Below are 24,427 nucleotides of genomic sequence, written 5' to 3'. Positions count from 1 at the left end.
GGCCCAGTTCACAGGCCCCTTCCATACACAGTGATCTCAGCTAGAGAAACCCATGATCTACATGCCAGCCCTGGCCTGGCTGGGTGCCAGCATATGGGGCTGCTGGGTGATGAATGTGCAGCGCTCCGCCATTTGACATTTCCCATTAAAACCAAGCAGTGCCTGATTTCCATTCCACGTGCACAGTCACAGGCCTCATCACTTTCTGTCCATGCATTATTATTGGCTGGAGCAGAATGGATCGCCTCATCACTTCTGCTGTCCGAGTGTTATCATTGGCTACTGGGAGATAGATTGCCTCGTCAGAGAGTATTCAGCATTGAGAGTTCTGCATCTCAGAGAGAGAGGGGGGGAAGGAGGGGGGAGGTAGAACAAGGGGGAGAGGCAGAGAGAGAGAGAGAGCGTGAGAGAGAGAGAAAGAGAGAGAGAGTGTATGTGAGGCTGAGTTTCTATGACGACAACAAATGAAGCTAGATTTTTACTTAATGGTATTGACCCAGTAGTGTATGTTATATTCTGTGATCAGGCCTAGGCGATGCGGACACAAATCCATAGGACGATAATTCAAGCAATGATCAGGATAACGATAGGCTATGAAAGACTATATGACATGAGGATTTCTATTGGAAAACTGCCATTTGAATAAGACTGCTCCTCTGATACAGGTAAAGTAGCTAGCATTTAGATACAGTACCAGTCAAAAGTTTCCACACACCTACTCATTCAAGGGTTTTTCTTTATTTTGACTATTTTCTACATTGTAGAATAATAGTGCAGACATCAAAACTATGAAATAACACATATGGAATCATGTAGTAACCAAAAAAGTGTTAAATATATTTTAGATTTTAGATTCCTCAAAGTAGCGTTGATGACAGCTTTGCACACTCCTGGCATTCTCTCAACCAGCTTCATGAGGTAGTCACCCAGAATGCTTTTCCAACAGTCTTGAAGGAGTTCCCACATATGCTGAACACTTGTTGGCTGCTTTTCCTTCACTCTGAGGTCCAACTCATCCCAAACCATCTCAATTGGGTTAAAGTCGGGTGATTGTGGAGGCCAGGTCATCTGATGCAGCACTTCATCACTGTCCTTCTTGGTCAAATAACCCTTACACAGCCTGGAGGTGTGTTTTCGGTCATTGTCCTGTTGAAAAACAAATGATAGTCCCACTAAGCGCAAACCAGATGGGATAGTGTATCGCTGCAGAATGCTGTGTTAGCCATGCTGGTTAAGTTTGCCTTGAATTCTAAATAAATCACTGACAGTGTCAACAGCAAAGCATCCCCACACCATTACACCTCCTCCTCCATGCTTCCCGGTGGGAACCACACATGTGGAGATCCTCCATTCACCTACTCTGTGTCTCACAAAGACACGGCGGATGGAACCAAAAATCTCACATTTGGACTCATCAAACCAACGGACAGATTTCACCGGTCTAATGTTCATTGCTCGTGTTTCTTGGTCCAAGCAAGTCTCTTCTTCTAATTGGGGTCCTTTAGTAGTGGTTTCTTTGCAGCAATTCGACCATGAAGGCCTGATTTACGCAGTTTCCTCTGAACAGTTGATGTTGAGATGTGTCTGTTACTTGAACTCTGTGAAGCATTTATTTGGGCTGCAATCTGAGGTGCCGTTAATTGCCAATTTCTGATGCTGGTAACTCTAATGAACTTATCCTCTGCAACAGAGGAAACTCTGGGTCTTCCTTTCCTGTGGCGGTCCTCATGAGAGCCAGTTTCATCATAGCGCTTGATGGTTTTTGCAACTGGACTTGAAGAAACTATACTATTTCTTGAAATGTTCTGCATTGACTGACCTTCATGTCTTGAAGTAATGATGGACTATCATTTCTCTTTGCTTATTTGAGCTGTTCTTGCCATAATATGGACTTGGTCTTTTACCAAATAGAGTTATCTTCTGTAAACCAATGCTACCTTGTCACACCACAACACAACTGATTGGCTCAAATGCATTAAGAAGGAAAGAAATTCCACAAATGAACTTTTAACAAGGCACACCTGTTAATTGAAATGCATTCCAGGTGACTCCCTCATGAAGTTGTTTGAGAGAATGCCAAGAGTGTGCAAAGCTATCATCAAGGCAAAGGGTTCAGTTGACATACCACACACAGGAGCTTTTGTAGACTTTTCTCAGTGTGTTTTGGATGCCATATCTTAGGAAAGCTAATGGGTGTAAGTACTGGATCTGATAGAGCTCGGCCTGCAAACTCCACAAACATTATCCCAGGGCTTATGTTCCAGCTAATACAAACAGGGAACATTCAGTTAAGAGGGAACAGACAGGGGGACTTTTTCTGAACAAACTGAAGCTTTTCTCCTAAAGAGATGATACCAGAGACTCTGCACGTCATACCACTACATCATCCTAATAGAAGGAAACATACAATATGTATCATATAACGTTGGGTACATTATAACATAATTGGGAAAACCCCACGTCTGTTTACAGATGAATCCTATAGTCTTAGTCCTGGGATCAACTGGGATATCAATCCCCAGTATTAGATTACTGTAAACAAACCACACAATGAGAAAACTCTGATTGTGACGTCATCTCAGATATCCCACAGAATCTGTGTGGCTGGTCTGATCCAGGACCAACTGATCCTATACCCCTGACACTAACATGGTAGAAATATAATTACTATCCATAGAAATAGAATTACTAGAATGGGTCACCCATAGTAATTATATTTCTAAGAAGATAGTAACCAATAGCAAAACTGACCTTAGATCAGGCCTTAGGGCTGGAATTTATCCTGTGGCACCATAACATGCCTTCTCTTGCCAGACGCCAGACAACAGATTTTCATTTAAAGAGGAATGTTGTGGCATCTACTGTTACATGCAGTGGTGGGATACAGTACAGATGAAGGACCTTCATTTGATCACCCTGTTGAAGGAGAACTTTCCTGCAATGAAGGAAATGTTACATTTGTAGTGTATTTGAGGTTTAAAAAGGCTTCTGAAATTTGTAATATCTACTTTTAAACTTTTACCTTACGCAAAATGTATCACCCCCTACAAAAACATCCATTCATTATAATCCACATGATAATTCACATTTCCTGTTGCTGCAGGATTATTTTCCTGCTGTAGTAAACTGGCTCAAACTAAGATTCTACATCTGTATGTGGCGGGGGGTTAAAATATGAAATACACCAAATGTTTAGTGACCAGTGGGAACCTCCAACACCCGGACAGCTGAAGTGCTGAGGCAATCCATGGCTCCAGGGTTATAATGTGACACCGTTTCAGGTTGTAGCATGTTTGTTTGGATGGATTAGTGTACGCTAAGGCCTCACTTTCACACTACGTATTTTAGATAGCTCTCCCATAGACAATGCATTGGCGGTCGGCAGAGTCATACAGTACATGCAGAAAATGGGAAAATGTCTAACCTGCATGTTGGCACCAAGTGGAATTAGACAGAGCTCAAGCTCACACTAATCCAAAATGTCTCCAAGGTGGATAGGGGATGGATTTAGGATTGGGTGTGTTTATCTCGGTCTCATCACAAATGGCACCCTATTCCCTTTTAGAGTGCACTACTTTTTACCAGGGCCCATTTGGGACAAACCCTATAGAAGTAGGATCTTAATTTGATCACCCTTTTGTTGCTGAGAATTTCCCTGCAAAGCAGGAAATGCAAACATGTAGTGGTTTTGAGTTTTAAGGGGCTTCTAAAGTTTGTAAATTCAGTCTTGCCCTAACGAAAAATGTATCAACTCCATTAATTATAATCCACATAATAATTCACATTTCCTGTTGCTGCAGGATTATTTTCCTGCTGTTGCAAACTGGCTCAAATTAAGATCCTATATCTGTATAGCTCTGGAGGCAGGTCCCCTCAGCCACCTCTGAATGGACGGAGTCACCGTGTCTGTTCCACCAATCCCAGTCCCCGCCACTGACACATGACATTCCATTCAGAGCACCTAGGCAACAGCATGCCCAGGGGAAATATGTGGAAAATATGGAAACCTTTCTTTAGCTAAAAAACACAACAACAGAAGAGCTAGAATTAGCACAGACTCCAGTCATTTGTCCTCGCCAGTTAGGAGGAAAAGAACAAAATTGAGGTTTTTCTCTGTGTTTATTCAAGGTAAATGGGGCATGTAAAAGAGGGATTTAACAACCTTCTTGAGTGAACACTTCCAGTCCAGTCATGAAAGCATGATTACAGGACAAATAACCCCATAGGCCTGCTAGCACTCTAATCTTCCAAAAGAACCAGAAAAGGACATGGGAAAAGAGCCCACAGACAACAACGACATGTTATGTAGTAATCAGACTGAGATAGCCTGAAGACAAATGTCCATTTATGACAAAGATAATTAATAAATTATTATATTCTAGCTTGTTACTAAATAAAGGAGGTGCCATTGAAATAGGGGTGTAATTACAATATACTTTCAGTTTCTTTACCTTCATCATGTAATTAATTACCCACTTATCCCGAGCGGTAAAGTGCGCTGTGACTTAATCCAACATCTTAACGTTGACTTTGATGGGATGGGGATTATGGAATGAAATGGGCAGGAGCATTGGGAATTCCATGTGGAAGATGATCCCTCAAATCGGCTGTATTCACACAACCCTCTTTAAGATGATGGGGTGGAAACCTACGCTATTGTACTAGCTTTCATTTGAGCTTTCCGTCCGTCTCAATGAGAGGTTTAAAGCATTCTCTCTGACCCACTGACAGATAGGCCAGCTGGATGTAACTACAGTAGAAAGCTCTTCAGAATGCGTATCATGTATCTGCCATTGTTTCATCTAGAGACCTGTGTGTAACAGTGAAACAATGGGACCTCAGCCCAGGCACAAACAACACACACACACACACACACACACACACACATTAGTGTGAGTGTGATTGTGTGTGCTCACATTGTGTGTGTGTGCGTGTGTGTGTGTGTGTGTGTGTGTGTGTCAGGTAAGAGTGAGGCAGGGGTTGCCGTGGTAACACAGCACAGAAGACACTGTGTTTCCCTGTAGAGCTAGCAAGTGAGAGGAATGTGGCACGGCATTGTGGGAGAACGGGAGAGCAACACTCGTACGCATACCTTATCAGATAATTACACAACCGCTGTGTGTGTGTGTGTGTGTGTGTGTGTGTGTGTGTGTGTGTGTGTGTGTGTGTGTATGCTTATGTGACCCTCTCAGGGAGGAGCTGTCAGTTTGTATGATAATGTTAAAAAAATGAGTCAGAGAGATAAAGTCAGTGAAAATGTGTGTACACGTGGTTCTACATAAACATTACTCTGGATGTCTATAGTGTCCAGCTTGCTTTGTCAGCCTTCTCTTTCTCCTGTATTGATATGACTCTTTCTCCTGTATTGATATGACTCTTTCTCCTGTATTGATATTAGAGGTCGACCGATTAATGGGAATGGCCGATTAATTAGGGCCGATTTCAAGTTTTCTTAACAATCGGAAATCGGTATTTTTGGACGCCGATTTGGCCGATTCTTTTATTTATTTATTTTTTACCTTTATTTAACTAGGCAAGTCAGTTAAAAACACATTCTTATTTTCAATGACGGCCTAGGAACAGTGGGTTAACTGCCTTGTTCAGGGGCAGAACGACAGATGTTTACCTTGTCAGCTCGGGGATTCAATCTTGCAACCTTACGGTTAACTAATCCAACGCTCTAACCACCTGCTTTACATTGCACTCCACGAGGAGCCTGCCTGTTACGCGAATGCAGTAAGAAGCCAAGGTAAGTTGCTAGCTAGCATTAAACTTATCTTATAAAAAACAATCAATCAATCATAATCACTAGTTAACTACACATGGTTGATGATATTACTAGTTTATCTAGCCTGTCCTGCGTTGCATATAATTGCTTAGGTACACGTTGCTCCAACCATAAACATCAATGCCTTTCTTAAAATCAATACACAAGTATATATTTTTAAACCTGCATATTTAGTTAATATTGCCTGCTAACATGAATTTCTTTTAACTAGGGAAAATGTGTCACTTCTCTTGCAAACAGAGTCAGGGTATATGCAGCAGTTTGGGCCGCCTGGCTCGTTGCGAACAGTTAAGACTATTTCTTCCTAACAAAGACAGCCGACTTCGCCAAACAGGGATGATTTAACAAAAGCGCATTTGCGAAAAAAGCACAATCGTTGCACAACTGTACCTAACCATAAACATCAATGCCTTTCTTAAAATCAATACACAGAAGTATATATTTTTAAACCTGCATATTTGAATAAAAGAAATCCAGGTTAGCTGGCAATATTAACCAGGTGAAATTGTGTCATTTTGCTTTCATTGCACGCAGTCAGGGTATATGCAACAGTTTGGGCCGCCTGGCTCGATGCAAACTAATTTGCCAGAATTTTACATAATTATGACATAACATTGAAGGTTGTGCAATGTAACAGGAATATTTAGACTTAGGGATGCCACCCGTTAGATAAAATACGGAACAGTTCCATATTTCACTGACAGGAAAAACGTTTTGTTTTCGAGATGATAGTTTCCAGATTCGACGATATGAATGACCTAAGGCTCGTATTTCTGTGTGTTATTATGTTATAATTAAGTCTATGATTTGATAGAGCAGTCTGACTGAGTGATGGTAGGCAGCAGCAGGCTCGTAAGCATTCTTTCAAACAGCCCTTCGCAATGCATTGCGCTGTTTATGACTTCAAGCCTGTCAACTCCCAAGATTAGGCTGGTGTAACCGATGTGAAATGGCTAGCTAGTTAGCCGGGTGCGCGCTAATAGCGTTTCAAACGTCACTCGCTCTGAGACTTGGAGTAGTTGTTTCCCTTGCTCTACATGGGTAACGCTGCTTCGAGGGTGGCTGTTGTCGATGTGTTCCTGGTTCGAGCCCAGGTAGGAGCGAGGAGAGGGACGGAAGCTATACTGTTACACTGGCAATACTAAAGTGCCTAAAATAAGGGGGGAGGTGGAGGAAGACGCCTTCCGTCCCGACAAATATTCCCATAGTCCAATAGTCAAAGGTATATGAAATACAAATCGTATAGAGAGAAATAGTCCAATAATTCCTATAATAACTACAACCTAAAACATCTTACCTGGGAATATTGAAGACTCATGTTAAAAGGAACCACCAGCTTCATATGTTCGCATGTTCTGAGCAAGGAACTTAAACGTTAGCTTTTTTACATGGCACATATTGCACTTTTACTTTCTTCTCCAACACTGCATTATTTAAACCAAATTGAACATGTTTCATTATTTATTTGAGGCTAAATTGATTTTATTGATGTATTATATTAAGTTAAAATAAGTGTTCATTCAGTATTGTTGTAATTGTCATTATGACAAATAAAAAAATATTTTAAAAAAATCGGCTGATTAATCGGTATCGGCTTTTTTGGCCCGCCAATAATCGGTATCGGCGTTGGAAAATCATAATCGGCCGACCTCTAATTGATATGACTCTTCCTCCTGTATTGATATGACTCCTTCTCCTGTATTGATATGACTCTTTCTCCTGTATTGATATGACTCTTCCTCCTGTATTGATATGACTCCTTCTCCTGTATTGATATGACTCCCTCTCCTGTATTGATATGACTCTTTCTCCTGTATTGATATGACTCTTTCTCCTGTATTGATATGACTCTTTCTCCTGTATTGATATGACTCTTTCTCCTGTATTGATATGACTCTTTCTCCTGTAGTAATATGACTCTTTCTCCTGTATTGATATGACTCCCACTCCTGTATTGATATGACTCTTTCTCCTGTATTGATATGACTCCCACTCCTGTATTGATATGACTCTTTCTCCTGTATTGATATGACTCTTTCTCCTGTATTGATATGACTATTTCTCCTGTATTGATGACTATTTCTCCTGTATTGATATGACTCCCTCTCCTGTATTGATATGACTCTTCCTCCTGTATTGATATGACTCCCTCTCCTGTATTGATATGACTCTTTCTCCTGTATTGATATGTCTCCTTCTCCTGTATTGGTATGACTCTTTCTCCTGTATTGATATGACTCCCTCTCCTGTATTGATATGACTCTTTCTCCTGTATTGATATGTCTCCTTCTCCTGTATTGGTATGACTCTTTCTCCTGTATTGATATGACTCCCACTCCTGTATTGATACGACTCCCTCTCCTGTATTGATATGACCCTTTCTCCTGTATTGATATGACTCTTTCTCCTGTATTGATATGAATCTTCCTCCTGTATTGATATGAATCTTTTTCAGTGTGAGGAGCTCTGGTCATAAGCTACTGTTCGTCTCCAGCCAAACATGGACTGACACCCTGTGTCTAACACTGGCCTGTGGTCTGCCACTGAGCTGACAGACGGAGAGAAAGAGAGAGCAGCCTGTACACAGCCAGATCCCTTCTGCATCCCAAATGACACCCTATTCCCTGGGTAGTGCACTACTTTTGACCCACAAGGCCCTGGTCAAAGGTAGTGCACTATAAAGGGAATAGGGTAGTTTGGGGATGTAACCTATCTCTCACTCAATCTCTTTAAGAGATAAAGTAGGAGGATTCCTGTAGGAGACACAATAGCATAGACATGTAATAAACAGTGTGTGTGTGCATTTTATAAAAAGAGTAGGTTTTATTTTATTTTATTTCACCTTTATTTAAGCAGGTAGGCTAGTTGAGAACAAGTTCTCATTTGGAACTGCGACCTGGCCAAGATAAAGCGTAGCAATTCGACACATACAACAACACAGAGTTACACATGGAATAAACAAAACATACAGTCAATAATACAGTAGAACATAAGAAAACAAAAAGTCTATATACAGTGAGTGAAATGAGGTAAGATAAGGCAATAAATAGGCCATGGTGGCAAAGTAATTTCAATATAGCAATTAAACACTGGAATGGTAGATGTGCAGAAGATGAATGTGCAAGTAGAGATACTGGGGTGCAAAGGAGCAAGATAAATAAATAAATACAGTATGGGGATGAGGTAGGTAGATGGGCTGTTTACAGATGGGCTATGTACAGGTGCAGTGATCTGTGAGCTGCTCTGACAGCTGGTGCTTAAAGCTGGTGAGGGAGATATGAATCTCCAGCTTCAGTGATTTTTGCAGTTCGTTCCAGTCATTGGCAGCAGAGAACTGGAAGGAAAGGCGGCCAAAGGAGGAATTGGCTTTGGGGGTGACCAGTGAGATATACCTGCTGGAGCGCGTGCTACGAGTGGGTGCTGCTATGGTGACCAGTGAGCTGAGATAAGGCGGGGCTTTACCTAGCAGGGTCTTGTAGATGACCTGTAGCCAGTGGGTTTGGCGACGATTATGAAGCGAGGGCCAACCAACGAGAGCGTACAGGTCGCAATGGTGGGTAGATATGGGGCTTTGGTGACAAAACGGATGGCACTGTGATAGGTAACCTAGAGGTTAAGAGTGTTGGGCCTGTATTTTTTATTTAACCTTTATTTAACTAGGCAAGTCAGTTAAGAACAAATTCTTATTTACAATGACGTTCTACCACGGCCAAGCCTTAACCCGGACGACTCTAGGCCAATTGTACGCCGCCCTATGGGACTCGCAATCACGGCCAGTTGTGATACAGCTTTGAATCGAACCAGGTCTGTAGTGACGCCTCTAGCACTTAGATGCAGTGCTATAGACCGCTGCGCCACTTGGGAGCCCAAGTGTAACGAAAGGTTGCTGGTTCAAATCCCTGAGCCAACTTGGTGAAAAAGTTGTTGATGTGCCCTTGAGCAAGGTACTTAACCCTAATTGGTCCTGTAAGTAGCTCTGGATAAGAGTGTCTGATAAAATGTATATGATGATGTGTTTATGTTTTTATCCTCACAACATTCCACTGGGCAAAAACTGGTTGAATCAAGGTTCTTTCCACATCATTTCAACAACAAAAATGTAATTTGAAAACGTTGAATCAACATGGAAAACTGATTGGATTTGAAAAAAGTCATCAACGTCAGGGAATTTCGGCTTTTTTTCACCCAACTTTTTACCTAAATCCAATAACATTATGACATTTTTAGATGATTTCAGGTTGAATTCACGTTAGTTGACAACTCAACCAAATGTAAATCCAAACTAGACGTTGAACTGATGTCTGTGCCCAGTGGGATGTGAAGGGATGAAACTCAGTAAATCATTTTTAAGGCCCTGCCCACTTCTGCCATGTCATGACATACCTGGACCACCTATTGAGATGTGCCTTTTGTTTAGTAAATCAGTTGTCAAATAAGGTGATAAGGAGACTGGACGAGGACTTTAAATCAATGAATTCATCGATGTAAATGAAATGAGCACTTGACTTGACTGATGTGAAGGGTGTGCTGTTAGCCTTGAGTCCATCTGTCAACCATACTATTACACAGCACCTTGGCCAGCTCTCCCCAACCCACTCCACACACACACACACACACACACACACACACACACACACACACACCTGAAGCCCAGGTGCAAAGGAGTTTTTTTGGTATGAAGACCAAAGAGGTCTCCCTCTCACACACACACACACTTCATAAACCCCAGTTAGGAGGTGGAGGGTGGTTGAAAGGTAGCTTTTGATCTGACAGGCCAGGGTGTAAGGTGGAGAGGAGGAGAAGAGGAGGAGGAGCCACTGTCCAGGAATGACATCTAAAAATGTAATTAACTCACAACATGAACCTCATGAGTAAGGACCTGTGTCACAATTAAGTCACTTCCTTTATATATCTCCTTTCCTTGTCTACTCTCCTTCCCATAGAGACTTTGACGATTATAACACTGTCCATTCCACCAAAACAAAGCAGCATCTTGTTACCCCAGCTGTACCTCCCCTTCCCCTCTTCATGTTATCAAGCCAAAGACCAGACACCCCAAACCAGACCACCCCAGTCCAGCACAGCCAGCAACGCCCACACCGCTAGTGGAGTTGTTCTGCCAACTTGGATGTCTGCCGAGTTCTACACATAGGTTTTGAAAACAGCTTGACTGTTTGGGGTTTGAACTACTTTCACAAAAATATGCAGGTAATTGGCATAGACTATTTATAGTCGCCATATGCCAACCTGAAAATGCGTCATATTGCCTGATTTGCCTCTTGTCTCAGCGCATGACAGAAATGATAGAGTCCAGTAGCCTACCAGTGTAAACAAGGAGGGTGGATTTTATCTTGAGTTTCAAGCTAAGGTAAACCTTTCTAAACAAATGGAGGCTAACAAGGAAAGTTGCGTGGGTGATAGGAAGACTGCGTGACAGTGACGTCGACGGTGTTATAAGAAACGATGGTTGACAGGTAAACAAACAGACGTCAAAGCAAATGTGCCCAGAAGCCAAACATACAGACCTCCCTTTGATCCATTGTCAAGTCAGATCGTGTACTCGAACTACCTATTTTTACTTAAACGACTCAAGAATATCATCCAAAATCAGGCCAAATTCGTTATTTTTCTTACCTTTGATAAGATTGTGGATTCTTCTTTCTCTTTCTCATCATAGCGACCGAGGGGCACCAACAACTCGTCCTCACAACAGATCAAACTCACAGTACATCCCATATAGACGAATTCAGCGCACAATGATCCATTCAATTCAAATCAATGTCCCGATATATCGTGTTGCGGCTCTGCTCTATTTTTTCAAATCAAAGCTTACGGTCGCAGTTTCCAAAAGACACACTGAAAAGTCACGCAGGTGAGACAGGCGCGAGTAGGCTACAACTCGTGCTCCAGTCAGTCTCCTCAATAAGTCTCGCATTGAGAAAATACTCCGTTTTCCCGCTGAGATTTGGTGGATAAAATCCGTCGCCTACCTTTACCTAACCCACGCTGGTATGGAGTGGAGCAAAGGCACCCGAAAATGTGTTTGTAATTCAACTCTGCTCATTCCTCCCTCCCTCAGCCTCTCATAACCTCCCCAATACTACACCTTCCAAAGACTGGTCCCCGTGTGGAATATAGGCATGCTTTCTTCAAATCGATGGGTGTTAAAATATGTTTAGCCTTGAAACGTGTGTTTATTAATGATGATGACGATGAATATTATTATTGACCTAATATTTAACTATCGATGAACTACAGTACTTCATCCCCATACTGTATTTATTTATTTATGTTGCTCATTTGCACCCCAGTGTCTCTACTTGCAAATTCATCTTCTGCACATCTATCACTCCAGTGTTTTATTGCTATATTGTATTTCGCCACTATGGCCTATTCATTGCCTTACCCCCCTTTTCCTATCTCCTTTGCACACACTGCATATATACACTTTTTCTATTGTATTATTGACTGTATGTTTGTTTATTCCATGTGTAACTCTGTGTTGTTGTTTGTGTCGCACTGCTTTGCTTTATCTTGGACAGGTCGCAGTTGTAAATGATTGTAAGGGGTGGTAACTGGTGGAAGGGAAGTCAGACGCAGGAGAGCAGAACTAGGTAATAGCCGGAGCAGTTTAATTGCAAAACCAACGGCATAAAGAATAACAAACATGGGTACAAAACCCGTCACGCACCAGTAAGCATGTGCACAAGCACTTACAACAAACAATTCCACACAAAGACATGGGGGGAACAGAGGGTTAAATACACAACAATTAATGAGGGAAATGAAAACCAGATGTGTAGGAAAACAAGACAAAACAAATGGAAAATGAAAAGTGGATCGACAATGGCTAGAAGATCGGCGATGCCGACCGCCGAACGCCGCCGGAACAAGGAGAGGAACCAACTTCGGTGGAAGTCGTGACAATGATAACTTGTTCTCAACTAGCCTACCTGGTTAAATAAAGGTGAAAAAAATATATCTAATTATAAACCCTAGGCAATCGCCATATTTCTATTGTCCTTTGTAGCTTTCCAAGTTGTGTGATAAGAGATTAACAACCACCTGCAACATTATTCTATGATTCCATGTCTGCGTCTGAAATGTTTCATCTCCATTTTAGTCATTTAGCCGACACTCTTATCCAGAGTAACGTACAATTGGTCCAGGTCAAAAGTAGTGCACTATATAGTAGGGTGCCATTTCAGACTAATCCCATGTTTGCCTAGTTTACCTGACTTGCCGAGTTAAATAAAGGTTAAATAAAAATGAATACAAAAATGTGTTGTTTATACTGCAACAGCCAGATAATACTGAGACTGTTGGAGCCATCTGAACAGGGGTGTGGGGTAATTCTGTCCCCACACCCAGTTATGACGACTTAGGGAGAGTGCTTTACTGTGAGCTCATGACAGTAAAACAGAAACTCTCAGATTTTTCAGGAATGAAAAATGGGACACTGAGTGTGTGTATGTTTTCCTTTATATGTGGTGTGTGTGTTTATGTGTGTGTGTACATGGTTGTGTGAGCGTTTGCATGCGTGTCTGTGTGTGTTTTCCTTTATGTGGTGTGTATGTGTGTGTACTGTATGTGAGCATATGCCTACATCATGTGTGTGTTTGACCTACTCTGCTGGCTTCCTCGTGCTGATTGGTTCAAGGTTGGTAAGGAAGTCCTTAAATAAAGACTTCCTCTAATTTAGTTTATTTATATTCCCATATTATTTGAACTGCGGTTCTCTACTCTGGCTTTCCTATCATGGCATATCAGCTACCCTTTCTAGGAGTCAGAAATGACCTGGTATGTACTAAGAAACAACATGGTCAAATTATAATTGCACAGTAATAACACATGCCCTACTTGTTTGTTTCTTTGGGATTCATCCCCAGTGCATGTTTGATTGAATTCCACCCATGGTTGTTTTGCAGGTTGGAGGAGGGGGTTGCAGTTGCATCAAAGTGACCTCATCACGTTGCTGGGTTGGATAATACCTCTCTGGGGGGAGAAGTTAAGGATAGAGTGTTCTGTTGGGAACCGAGCCTTCTCCTATACATAGGCTGAAGGACCCTCGCTGCTCCTGCTTAAAACTTTTCATGTTTACAGCTCATTGGTCAAGCCTGACCAGTAACAGAATCAAAACATTATATCACATACAGTCACACATATGCTCTCTCTCTCTCTCTCTCTCTCTCTTTCTCTCTTTCTCTCTCTCTCGCTCTCGCTTTCTCTCTCTCTTTCTCTCACACAGGGGTGTGGGGGAATTCTGTCCCCACACCCAGTTATGATGACTTAGAGAGAGTGCTTTACTGTGAGGTCATGACAGAAAAACAGAAACTGGAATAACAGTGTTTGGAATGAGGCCTATAAAACACATCTGTCCAATCCCCGGAGTAAGATCAGGTTCATAATGAGGTTGCTATGCAGTGGTTATGGAGTAGTATATCTGTAGGTCTTTCAGTCTCTCTGGGGGACTGGTTCAATGCCAGAACACCACTCATACAGAGAAGAACCAACTTTTCTCTCATGTTTATTTGCTCTAACGTTTAATGTGATAATCACTGATAATGAAACTGTACGTTGACTACAGTAGCTGAGAACAAGCATCTGTGCTAGTTGAAGAGGAATATGGAGCATCTGGCAGAGTGTACCATGTGTGAAATGGGTGTCTCACACACACCTTCTCATGTTTATACACACACACACACACACACACACACACACACACACACACACACACACACACACACACACACACACACACACACACACACACACACAGAGAGAGAGAGAGAGAGAGAGAGACACAGAGAGACATCTACTCATGTTCAGCCACACACCTCTCATGTTTATCTGACACCCTGTTGTGCTGGGAGCATGTCCGGTGCATCAGCAGGGTGCCACACATACACGCACGCACACACACACATCTGACACTCCGTAGAGCACAAAAAAAAGTTTGGGACATAAAAGACTGTAAAAACACCATCAAATCTGCTGAAGTGATTTACATTGTTAAAATCCGTTCCTATGTATTCCCACTCATAATAGATGTGATCATATACAAATTTAAGCAAGGTTTTAAATGACTATGTTTTAGTCAAATATGATATCTGTTTGGGTCCATTTGCAGTCTACAAATGATTTGTAATTATGTTCTGGCCCCCTGACCATCCGCTCAAGAACAAATTGTCCCGCAGCTGTATTTAGTTGGTGATCCTGCCCTAGAGGCCAGAGTGTGTTTGGTCTGTCAGCAGACTGTCCAGGGCTGATGACATGCTTGAGGCCACCCAAAGACCTTGGCACCTTGGGAAAGAACATGGCGGGTTCATATTTCTGTGTTTTTTTAGGTGTGTTTGTGAGTGTGTGTAAAATTAGTACGGCTTGCGTCATGGACAAATCTTTTCATGGCCTAATTCTGAATTTCCAATTAGTTCATTAATTGAAAATGTGTCAAAGTAAATTTTGGCACTGCTCAATTGTATTGTCCATCTTTTGCAGCCATAAGCAAGTGAAATGGCCACAGAAACAGACTTTCCTTCCAGGCTGTTAGTTTAACATCTTCCTAATGCACCCTTAAAGCAACGATATGTACCTTTTGAGGCAACCCAACCGTAATTCACATAGAAATGTTAGTTATAGATCTGTCATTATCATTGAAAGTAAGTTTAAGAAGCGGTAGGTCTGTTCTATGTGCGCTACTTTCAATGCTTCCCATTCTTAAGTTTTGTTATTTGCGTCTTTTAATTTCAGTTTTGTACAATAACTTGAAAAATATTTTTGGTTCTGGAAAATCTATTAGGTGAACTATTAAAATTTTAGCAACCAGGAAATGGCAGAGCATCTCTAAAGCCCTTGGGGAGCATTTAGGTGATGAGTGCTGCGTCGTTGTGTTGGGGTTAGGAACCTCTCTGTCAGTGGGAATCATCCCTCCCCCAGGGGGCCCCTATCTGATAATTATATTGGTCAGAGGTCAGGCCCAGGAATTTGTCTTGGATGTATTACACAACGGCCGCTACAGGACTGTGTGTGAGGTAGAGGTGGAATACTCCGGAATACACAGCGGAAACTGTGGCCACCTGCTCCAAACCTGTAGTGTTGGACTAGAAGTCTTGTACAGGGGATGAGAGAGATACAGATTAGTTTTAAAGGACGACAAAAGAACTTTTGTTTTGTCTCCCTCCCCCCTCTGTCTCTCTCTGTCTCTCGTACTCTCTCGCGTGTTTCTCACTCTGAGATGTTTTGATAGATGTGCAAGGTGGAGAATAAGGCTGTGCTTTCTCTACAAATCCCCTTTTATTCAATATACACACACCGCTGTTCTGGAGTAAAGCTAGAGGATATGCCTTTGTTGTTATTGAAAGCCCACCACAGGAGGTTGGTGGCACCTTAATTGGGGAGGACGGGCTCGTGCTAATGACTGGAGCGGAATAGGTGGAATGGTATCAAATACATCAAACACATGGTTTCCAGGTGTTTGATGCCATTCCATTAGCTCTGTTCCGGTCATTATTATGATCCGTTCTCCCCTCTGCAGCCTCCAATGAAGGCCACCTCTCCATTTGATTTGTCACAGACATTTGTTTTGTTTGTTTCCAATTTCATCTGCAGTCCTGAAGTTATTCCTGACACTCCGAAAGAAACTGTAACATTTTAGTTTTTAACAACTTTAGAAGTTAGTTCCAGATCAAGAACTGAAAGACAAGGCATTCTTCCCCGAGGACAGACCCTCAACTCCATACCCAAAACAGTTCTTTAACTGTGCTAAGGTTACCTTTCTGAGTTTGTGTAAACACTGAAAACCATTCAGCCAAGACCTTATAGAGGTACAAGTACTTTCAGTCCTAGTGCACTATGACCCTAAGGTCAAACTAAACTGATCATATCTGCACCTTGGGGTTAGCTACGGCTAACCTGAGCCATGACCTGGGTGTGTGGGAAGGTCATAGGTGAGGGTCAAGCTAGTGTTACAAGTGGACATTTGAGGACAGCGGAGATTGACATGGGGATATCCTGTGGTGGCTCGGGGCTTTGTGATCATCCCAAGGGGAGAAGAGTGAGAAAAGAAAGAGCATGAAAGAGAGAGAGAGTAGAAGAGATGGGTGAAGAAGGACAGGAATAGGGTGCACTGAGGAAGAAGGGAAAGGTGTAGCCAATAAAGAAAGTGAAGGAGAGACAGGAAGAGGGATGAGGAGATAGAGAAGGAGAGACAGGAAGAGAGAGGAGGTCATGTGAAGAGGGATGAGGAGAAAGAAGGAGAGACAGGAAGAGAGAGGAGGTCATGTGAAGAGGGATGAGGAGATAAAAAAGGAGAGTCAGGAAGAGAGAGGAGGTCATGTGAAGAGGGATGAGGAGAAAGAGAAGGAGAGACAGGAAGAGAGAGGAGGTCATGTGAAGAGGGATGAGGAGAAAGAGAAGGAGAGACAGGAAGAGAGAGGAGGTCATGTGAAGAGGGATAAGGAGATAGAGAAACAGATGAAAGTAGGGAGGATTTAGTGATAAAGAGATACAGGAGAGAGAGATTGTGTGAGGGTGAGGTAGAGAGTGATACAGGAGAGAGTGTGTAAGGGTGAGGTAGAGAGTGATACAGGAGAGAGAGATTGTGTAAGGGTGAGGTAGAGAGAGATACAGGAGAGAGATTGTGTAAGGGTGAGGTAGAGAGTGATAAAGGAGAGAGAGATTGTGTAAGGGTGAGGTAGAGAGAGATACAGGAGAGAGAGATTGTGTAAGGGTGAGGTAGAGAGTGATAAAGGAGAGAGAGATTGTGTAAGGGTGAGGTAGAGAGAGATACAGGAGAGAGAGATTGTGTGAGGGTGAGGTAGAGAGAGATACAGGAGAGAGAGATTGTGTAAGGGTGAGGTAGAGAGAGATACAGGAGAGAGAGATTGTGTAAGGGTGAGGTAGAGAGAGATACAGCAGAGAGAGATTGTGTAAGGGTGAGGTCGAGAGAGATACAGGAGAGAGAGATTGTGTAAGGGTGAGGTAGAGAGTGATAAAGGAGAGAGAAATTGTGTAAGGGTGAGGTAGAGAGAGATACAGGAGAGAGAGATTGTGTAAGGGTGAGGTAGAGAGTGATAAAGGTGAGAGAAATTGTGTAAGGGTGAGGTAGAGAGAGATACAGGAGAGAGAGATTGTGTAAGGGTGAGGTAGAGAGTGATAAAGGAGAGAGAGATTGTGTAAGGGTGAGGTAGAGAGAGATACAGGAGAGAGAGATTGTGTAAGGGTGAGGTAGAGAGTGATAAAGGAGAGAGAGATTGTGTAAGGGTGAGGTAGAGAGAGATACAGGAGAGAGAGATTGTGTGAGGGTGAGGTAGAGAGAGATACAGGAGAGAGAGATTGTGTAAGGGTGAGGTAGAGAGAGATACAGGAGAGAGAGATTGTGTGAGGGTGAGGTAGAGAGTGATACAGGAGAGAGAGATTGTGTGAGGGTGAGGTCGAGAGAGATACAGGAGAGAGAGATTGTGTGAGGGTGAGGTAGAGAAAGATACAGGAGAGAGAGATTGTGTGAGGGTGAGGTAGAGAGAGATACAGGAGAGAGAGATTGTGTGAGGGTGAGGTAGAGAGAGATACAGGAGAGAGAGATTGTGTGAGGGTGAGGTCGAGAGAGATACAGGGAGTGAGGACAGGAGGGACAGAGTTCCTTGGCTGTCTTTTTTTTGTCATTAGCCCACTGTTGATACAGTCCCAACATGTTTTCCTGTCAGCAGTCAAGTTTTCAAAATATCAAATCAAATCAAATGTATTTGTCACATACACATGGTTAGCAGGTGTCAATGCAGGTGTTTTAATGCAAGTGTAGCGAAATGCTTGTGCTTCTTGTTCCGACCAAGCAGTAATATCTAACAAGTAATCGACCAATTCCACAACAACTACCTTGTACACACAAGTGTAAAGGAATGAATATGAATATGTACATAAAATATGTTTGGTTGATGAGATGCAAAACATTTTGGGACTGTATCAACAGTGGAGTAATGATTAAAATAATATCGCTTTGATTGGATTATTCCTTCAACGCTCACACAACACACTGACTCACAATGACAATGATGCCCCGAAAAGGAATCTCCTTCCTTCCTTCCTTCCTTCCTTCCTTCCTTCCTTACTTCCTTCCCTCTCACCACTCCCTATCCACATCATCCAAACAGAAGACCGGTCCAATACCATAACTGTGACATACTCTGGGCAGCTTTCAAATAGTAGTGACCTCATTATGGCTGTCTTCACCAGCTAGCTAATCAGGAGGCCTATGGTGCAGAGTCAGAGCTGGCATCGCCATTCAGACCCATGTAATGACTGCCCTCTGCTGGTGAATGGGGGTAAAAGTTGTTTGGTAATAACAGATAGAACATATGGGTAATAAACCGGCTGTAGGGCCTTCTTAATACCAAACACTAGAAGGGAGCCAAATATAGCCTTTTGAACTATGTATGGTGAGATAGCTTGCCTGAGACCTAAAATACATCTGCTGGCCCCTGACTGGAAGGTAAATTCTGTTGTTTTTTGACTCTGGAGTGTTGAAAGATTTAGAGTTGAGTTTATTGTCATTATTCCCTTTGAGGAAATGTGTCTTGTGTCTTATCAAGCAGCTTTGGACAAACAACAACAGCACAGGGGATTTATTACCAAATACAACAGACAACAGAGGGCATTATATACATGTACAGACACCAGGGGCATTAGCATATGGAGGGACATTAAAGAACACATACATACAGGATCTGAGTCTGCAGCTGGATAGTGCCAGCACATATTCAATGTCAGGCAAGGAATGTTAGGCTACAATATGTTACAAAGGGACAATCTTGTACGTTATTCAAAGCAGGGTTGGAGTTAATACCATTTCAATTCCAGTCAGTTCAGAAAGTGAACCAAACTCCAATTTAGATTTTAAAAATGTCCTCATTGAAAAGCATTGAAGAGAATTGGAATTGGAATTTAGAGTACTTCCTGAATTGAGTGGAATTGAAATGGAAATGACCCCAACCCTGATTCAAAGTAATGTGGGGACAACCTGCCAGATCAATCATAACAGTCCATTCCCTTCTGAGGTCTGGGATGTGGACCTGCTAAATCGAGACGACGACCCCCTCTCTGGTCCCCGTGACTTCCTGACCAGGGCACCCAGGTTCCCCCTGAACTTCTCCCCTACGAAGGCATACAGCACTGGGTTAACAAAGCTGTGGACCAGGGCCAGGCTGTGGGTGACCTGGAGGGCCAGGTCCACCCTGTTCCTCTCAGCACAGTCGAAGCGCACCAGCTTGGCCCTCATCAGGGTGTCGACGATCACCGTCATGTGGAACGGCGTCCAGCACAGGAGGAAGGCGAACACCACGGCAATGATGACCCGCATGGCCCTGTGCTTCTGGAAGCCGCTCGTCTGCAGCAACCGGGCCACGGTGATGCTGTAGCACGCCACCATGATTACTAGTGGGAGCAGGAATCCTAGGATGTGGCGTCGGCCGCGAGTAACGAGCCTCCAGTGGGTGGCGCTGTCGAGGTCGAAGCGCTCAGCACACCTCGTCGGCCCACCGCCGAGAGGCTTGAAGGCGTCGTTGAAGAGGGCAGGGAGAGAGAGGGCGCCCCCCAGAGCCCAGGTGAAGGTGCAGGCAACCCAGCTGCAGGCCCTTCGGCGGCCCTTACGGGACTTGGCAGAGCGAACGATCACCAGGTAGCGGTCGACACTGATACACACCAGGAACAGGATGCTGGTGTAGAAGCTAGCCTCCATAACCAGGCTGAGGAACTTACACAGGAAGTCACCAAAGATCCAGCCGTGGAGCGTGGCAGCAGCCCAGAAGGGCAGGGTCAGAGCCAGCAGCCCGTCGGCTACAGTCAGGTGAAACAGGAAGACGTCGGATGGGGTCAGGGACTGTTGACTGAAGCCAATCACGAGACCCACAAGTAGGTTACCAGGAACAGCCAACAGGAAGATGGCGATGTGAAGGACACACAGGAATATGACGGCACTGGGACCCAGGGGCTTAGCTGCACAGAACAAGGTGTTAGAGTTCAGGTCAAAGGAGGTGATGTTGAAGTAATAGGAGTCGTTGGTTGAATTGTAATCATAGTCCAGGACGTATGATTGTTCTAGCTCTGTTGGAGATGGGGAAAACAGTAGTCAGTGGGGATCTTTTTATGATATGATCACTTAGTCTTATACTGTTATTCTATCTAAACTTCTTATTCAGTCAACAGATATTCTGTACATTTATTTCTATAGATCTATCCATCCCGTCCTCCATCCACCCAAACCCATCCATCCATCCATCAACCCACTCAAACCCATCCATCCATCCACCCACCCACCCAAACCCATCCATCCATCCATCAACCCACCCAAACCCATCCATCCATCCATCCACCCACCCAAACCCATCCATCCATCCATCCACCCACCCAAACCCATCCATCCATCCACCCACACCCATCCATCCATCCACCCACCCAAACCCATCCATCCACCCACCCACCCACCCAAACCCATCCATCCATCCACCCAAACCCATCCATCCACCCATCCACCCACCCACCCTCAAACCCATCCATCCACCCACCCTCAAACCCATCCATCCACCCACTCAAATCCATCCACCATAACCCATCCATCCATCCACCATAACCCATCCATCCATCCACCATAACCCATCCTTTCATCCATTCATCCACCCAAACCCATCAACCCAAATTCATCCATCCTTCCACCCAAACTCATCCATCCATCCACCCACCCAAATCCATCCCTCCATCCAAATTTCGACAAACTATATAGGTTCTCACCTGTCATCTTTGCATCCAGCTCTATGATAATGAAGAGGGAATTGCCACTGTTTTGAAGACATCACAGCTGGGATGGAAGTGTCAAGACATCCTGTTTAGAGAACAATATTGTGTCACTGTACATGCGTCATTTGTCAGCCTCAAATTCTGCTTCCTCAATGATCAAAAATGAAAGTTATACACTCCACTTTTTCATTGAATTATCAAAAAGATAAGTTTTACAGCAGTTTGGAACTTTTTAGCCAGTTACCTTTTCTGTCAGCTGTTGGTGGATCTGAGAGCACATTACTAAATATATTACGGTAAGATAGAGACAGACAGAGAAAGACTAGCCTTTAACTTCTGATGCTCTTGTCTTTGTAGAGACATCTTCACTTAAAGACATCCTCCAGTGATTTTTGAACTTTTACTGTTTTTAAAGCAATATCCCAAGTATAAATAAATGGCGCCGGAAGAAATGGCAGCAGTTTTACGGGCTGCAAACCAATTGTGCTGTTATGTGTTTTTTTTGTTGCGTTATTTGTAACTTATTTTGTATATGTTTCTGCAACCGTATCTTACGGCAAAAAAATGAGCTTCTGGATATCAGAACAGCGATCACTCACCTCGGATTAGACGAAGATTTTTTCTACAAGGAGGGTGCACAACACATTATCCGAACACCCCCGTTATTTGCAAGAGGAAGCGAAGCAGGTGCAGAGGACAAAGAGCCGGATGCCTGGTCAGGACCCGGATAAGGCGAGTGAGAAAGCTTACGTTACCGTCAATACTACTCGCCAACGTGCAATCATTGGACAATAAATTAGACGACGTACAAACACGAATATCCTACCAACGGGACATCAAAAACTGTAATATCCTATGTTTCACGGAATCGTGGCTGAATGACGACATGGATATTCAGCTAGCAGGATATACTCTGCACTGGCAAGTTAGAACAGCACACTCCGGTAAAACGAGGGGGGGGGCGGTCTGTGCATATTTGTAAGCAACAGCTGGTGCACGAAATCTAAGGAAGTCTCTAGATTTTGCTCGCCTGAAGTAGAGTATATTGTGATAAATTGCAGGCCACACTACTTGCCTAGAGACTTTTCAGCTATAGTTTTCGTGGCTGTTTATTTACCACCACAGACAGATGCAGGCACTAAGACCGCACTCAGTCAGCTGTATAAGGAAATAAGCAAACAGGAAACCTCTCACCCCGAGGCGACGCTCCTAGTGGCCAGATACTTTTTAATGCAGGGAAACTTAAATCAGTTCTACCAAATATCTATCAACATGTTAAATGTGCAACCAGAGGGGAAAAAATTCTAGATCACCTGTACTCCACACACAGAGACGCATACAAAGCTCTCCCTCGCCCTCCATTTGGTAAATCTGACCACAACTCTATCCTCCTGATACCTGCTTACAAGCAAATATTAAAGCAGGAAGCACCAGTGACTCGGTCTATAAAAAAGTGGTCAGATGAAGCAGATGCTAAACTACAGGACTGTTTTGCTATCACAGACTGGAACATGTTCCGGGATTCTTCCGATGGCATTGAGGAGTACACCACATCAGTCACTGGCTTTATCAATAAGTGCATCGAGAACGTCCCCCCCACAGTGACTGTACGTACATACCCCAACCAGAAGCCATGGATTACAGGCAAAATTCGCACTGAGCTAAAGGGTAGAGCTGCCGCTTTTAAGGTGCGGGAATCTAACCCGGAAGTTTACAAGAAATCCTGCTATGCCCTGCGACGAACCATCAAACAGGCAAAGCGTCAACACAGGGCTAAGATTGAATCATACTACACCGGCTCCAACACTCGTCTTATGTGGCAGGGCTTGCAAACTATTACAGACTACAAAGGGAAGCACAGCCACGAGCTGCCCAGTGACACAAGCCTACCAGACGAGCTAAACCACTTCTATGCTCGCTTCGAGGCAAGCAACACTGAGGCATGCATGAGAGCATCAGCTGTTCCGGACAACTGTGTGATCATGCTCTCCGTAGCCGACATGAGTAAGACCTTTAAACAGGGCAACATACACAAGGCTGCGGGGCCAGACGGATTACCAGGACGTGTGCTCCGGGCATGTGCTGACCAACTGGCAGGTGTCTTCACTGACATTTTCAACATGTCCCTGATTGAGTCTGTAATACCAACATGTTTCAAGCAGAACACCATGGTCCCTGTGCCCAAGAACAGAAAGGCAACCTGCCTAAATGACTACAGACCCTTAGCACTCATGTCCGTAGCCATGAAGTGCTTTGAAAGGTTGGTAATGGCTCACATCAACACCATTATCCCAGAAACCCTAGACCCACTCCAATTTGCATACCGCACAAACAGATCACAGATGATGCAATCTCTATTGCACTCCACACTGCCCTTTCCCACCTGGACAAAAGGAACACTTTTGTGAGAATGCTATTCATTGACTACAGCTCAGCGTTTAACACCATAGTACCCTCAAAGCTCATCACTAAGCTAAGGATCCTGGGACTAACCACCTCCCTCTGCAACTGGATCCTGGACTTCCTGACGGGCCGCCCCAAGGTGGTGAGGGTAGGTAGCAACACATCTGCCACACTGATCCTCAACACTGGAGCTCCCCAAGGGTGCGTGCTCAGTTCCCTCCTGTACTCCCTGTTCACCCACGACTGCATGGCCAGGCACGACTCCAACACCATCATTAAGTTTGCAGACGACACAACAGTGGTAGGCCTGATCACCGACAACGACGAGACAGCCTATAGGGAGGAGGTCAGAGACCTGGCCGGATGGTGCCAGAATAAAAACCTATCCCTCAACGTAACCAAGACTAAGGAGATGATTGTGGACTACAGGAAAAGGAGGACTGAGCATGCCCC

The 24,427-nt window shown here is 43.7% G+C and overlaps 2 protein-coding genes across 7 annotated transcripts in view; both read right to left on the bottom strand.

Moving 5' to 3' along the window:
- LOC115179645 (tensin) overlaps positions 1 to 11,851 on the bottom strand; it is a 210,765-nt gene extending 198,914 nt beyond the window's left edge. For 2 of the 5 annotated variants that reach the window (XM_029741293.1, XM_029741294.1), the window contains exon 1: positions 11,423 to 11,850. In XM_029741293.1, coding sequence (XP_029597153.1) covers positions 11,423 to 11,524 — 102 coding nt within the window. In that variant the 5' untranslated portion in view covers positions 11,525 to 11,850. Of the gene's footprint in view, positions 1 to 11,422 lie in introns of all 5 variants that reach the window. The other 3 variants (XM_029741295.1, XM_029741296.1, XM_029741292.1) reach the window with 2 other exon arrangements.
- Positions 11,852 to 19,389: 7,538 nt separating this feature from the next.
- Positions 19,390 to 22,541, bottom strand: LOC115179419 (C-X-C chemokine receptor type 1). Of its 2 annotated transcripts, none has more exons than XM_029740921.1 (3): positions 22,171 to 22,541; positions 21,566 to 21,656; positions 19,390 to 20,773 (listed from the first exon to the last, which is right to left on the bottom strand). In XM_029740921.1, the coding sequence occupies exons 2-3, from the start codon at positions 21,570 to 21,572 to the stop codon at positions 19,812 to 19,814; spliced, it is 969 nt and encodes a 322-aa protein (XP_029596781.1). In that variant the 5' UTR covers positions 21,573 to 21,656; positions 22,171 to 22,541; the 3' UTR covers positions 19,390 to 19,811. The 2 variants fall into 2 exon arrangements, with proteins under 2 accessions (XP_029596781.1, XP_029596780.1); XM_029740920.1 differs by having other exon boundaries at positions 19,390 to 20,881; positions 22,171 to 22,537.
- Between the last annotated feature and the right edge of the window lie 1,886 nt (positions 22,542 to 24,427).

This window comes from Salmo trutta, chromosome 39, assembly GCF_901001165.1.
Source record: "Salmo trutta chromosome 39, fSalTru1.1, whole genome shotgun sequence".
Lineage (NCBI taxonomy): Eukaryota > Metazoa > Chordata > Actinopteri > Salmoniformes > Salmonidae > Salmo > Salmo trutta.
Note: the sequence above shows the minus strand (reverse complement) of the source record. Positions and strands in the feature narration are given on the sequence as shown.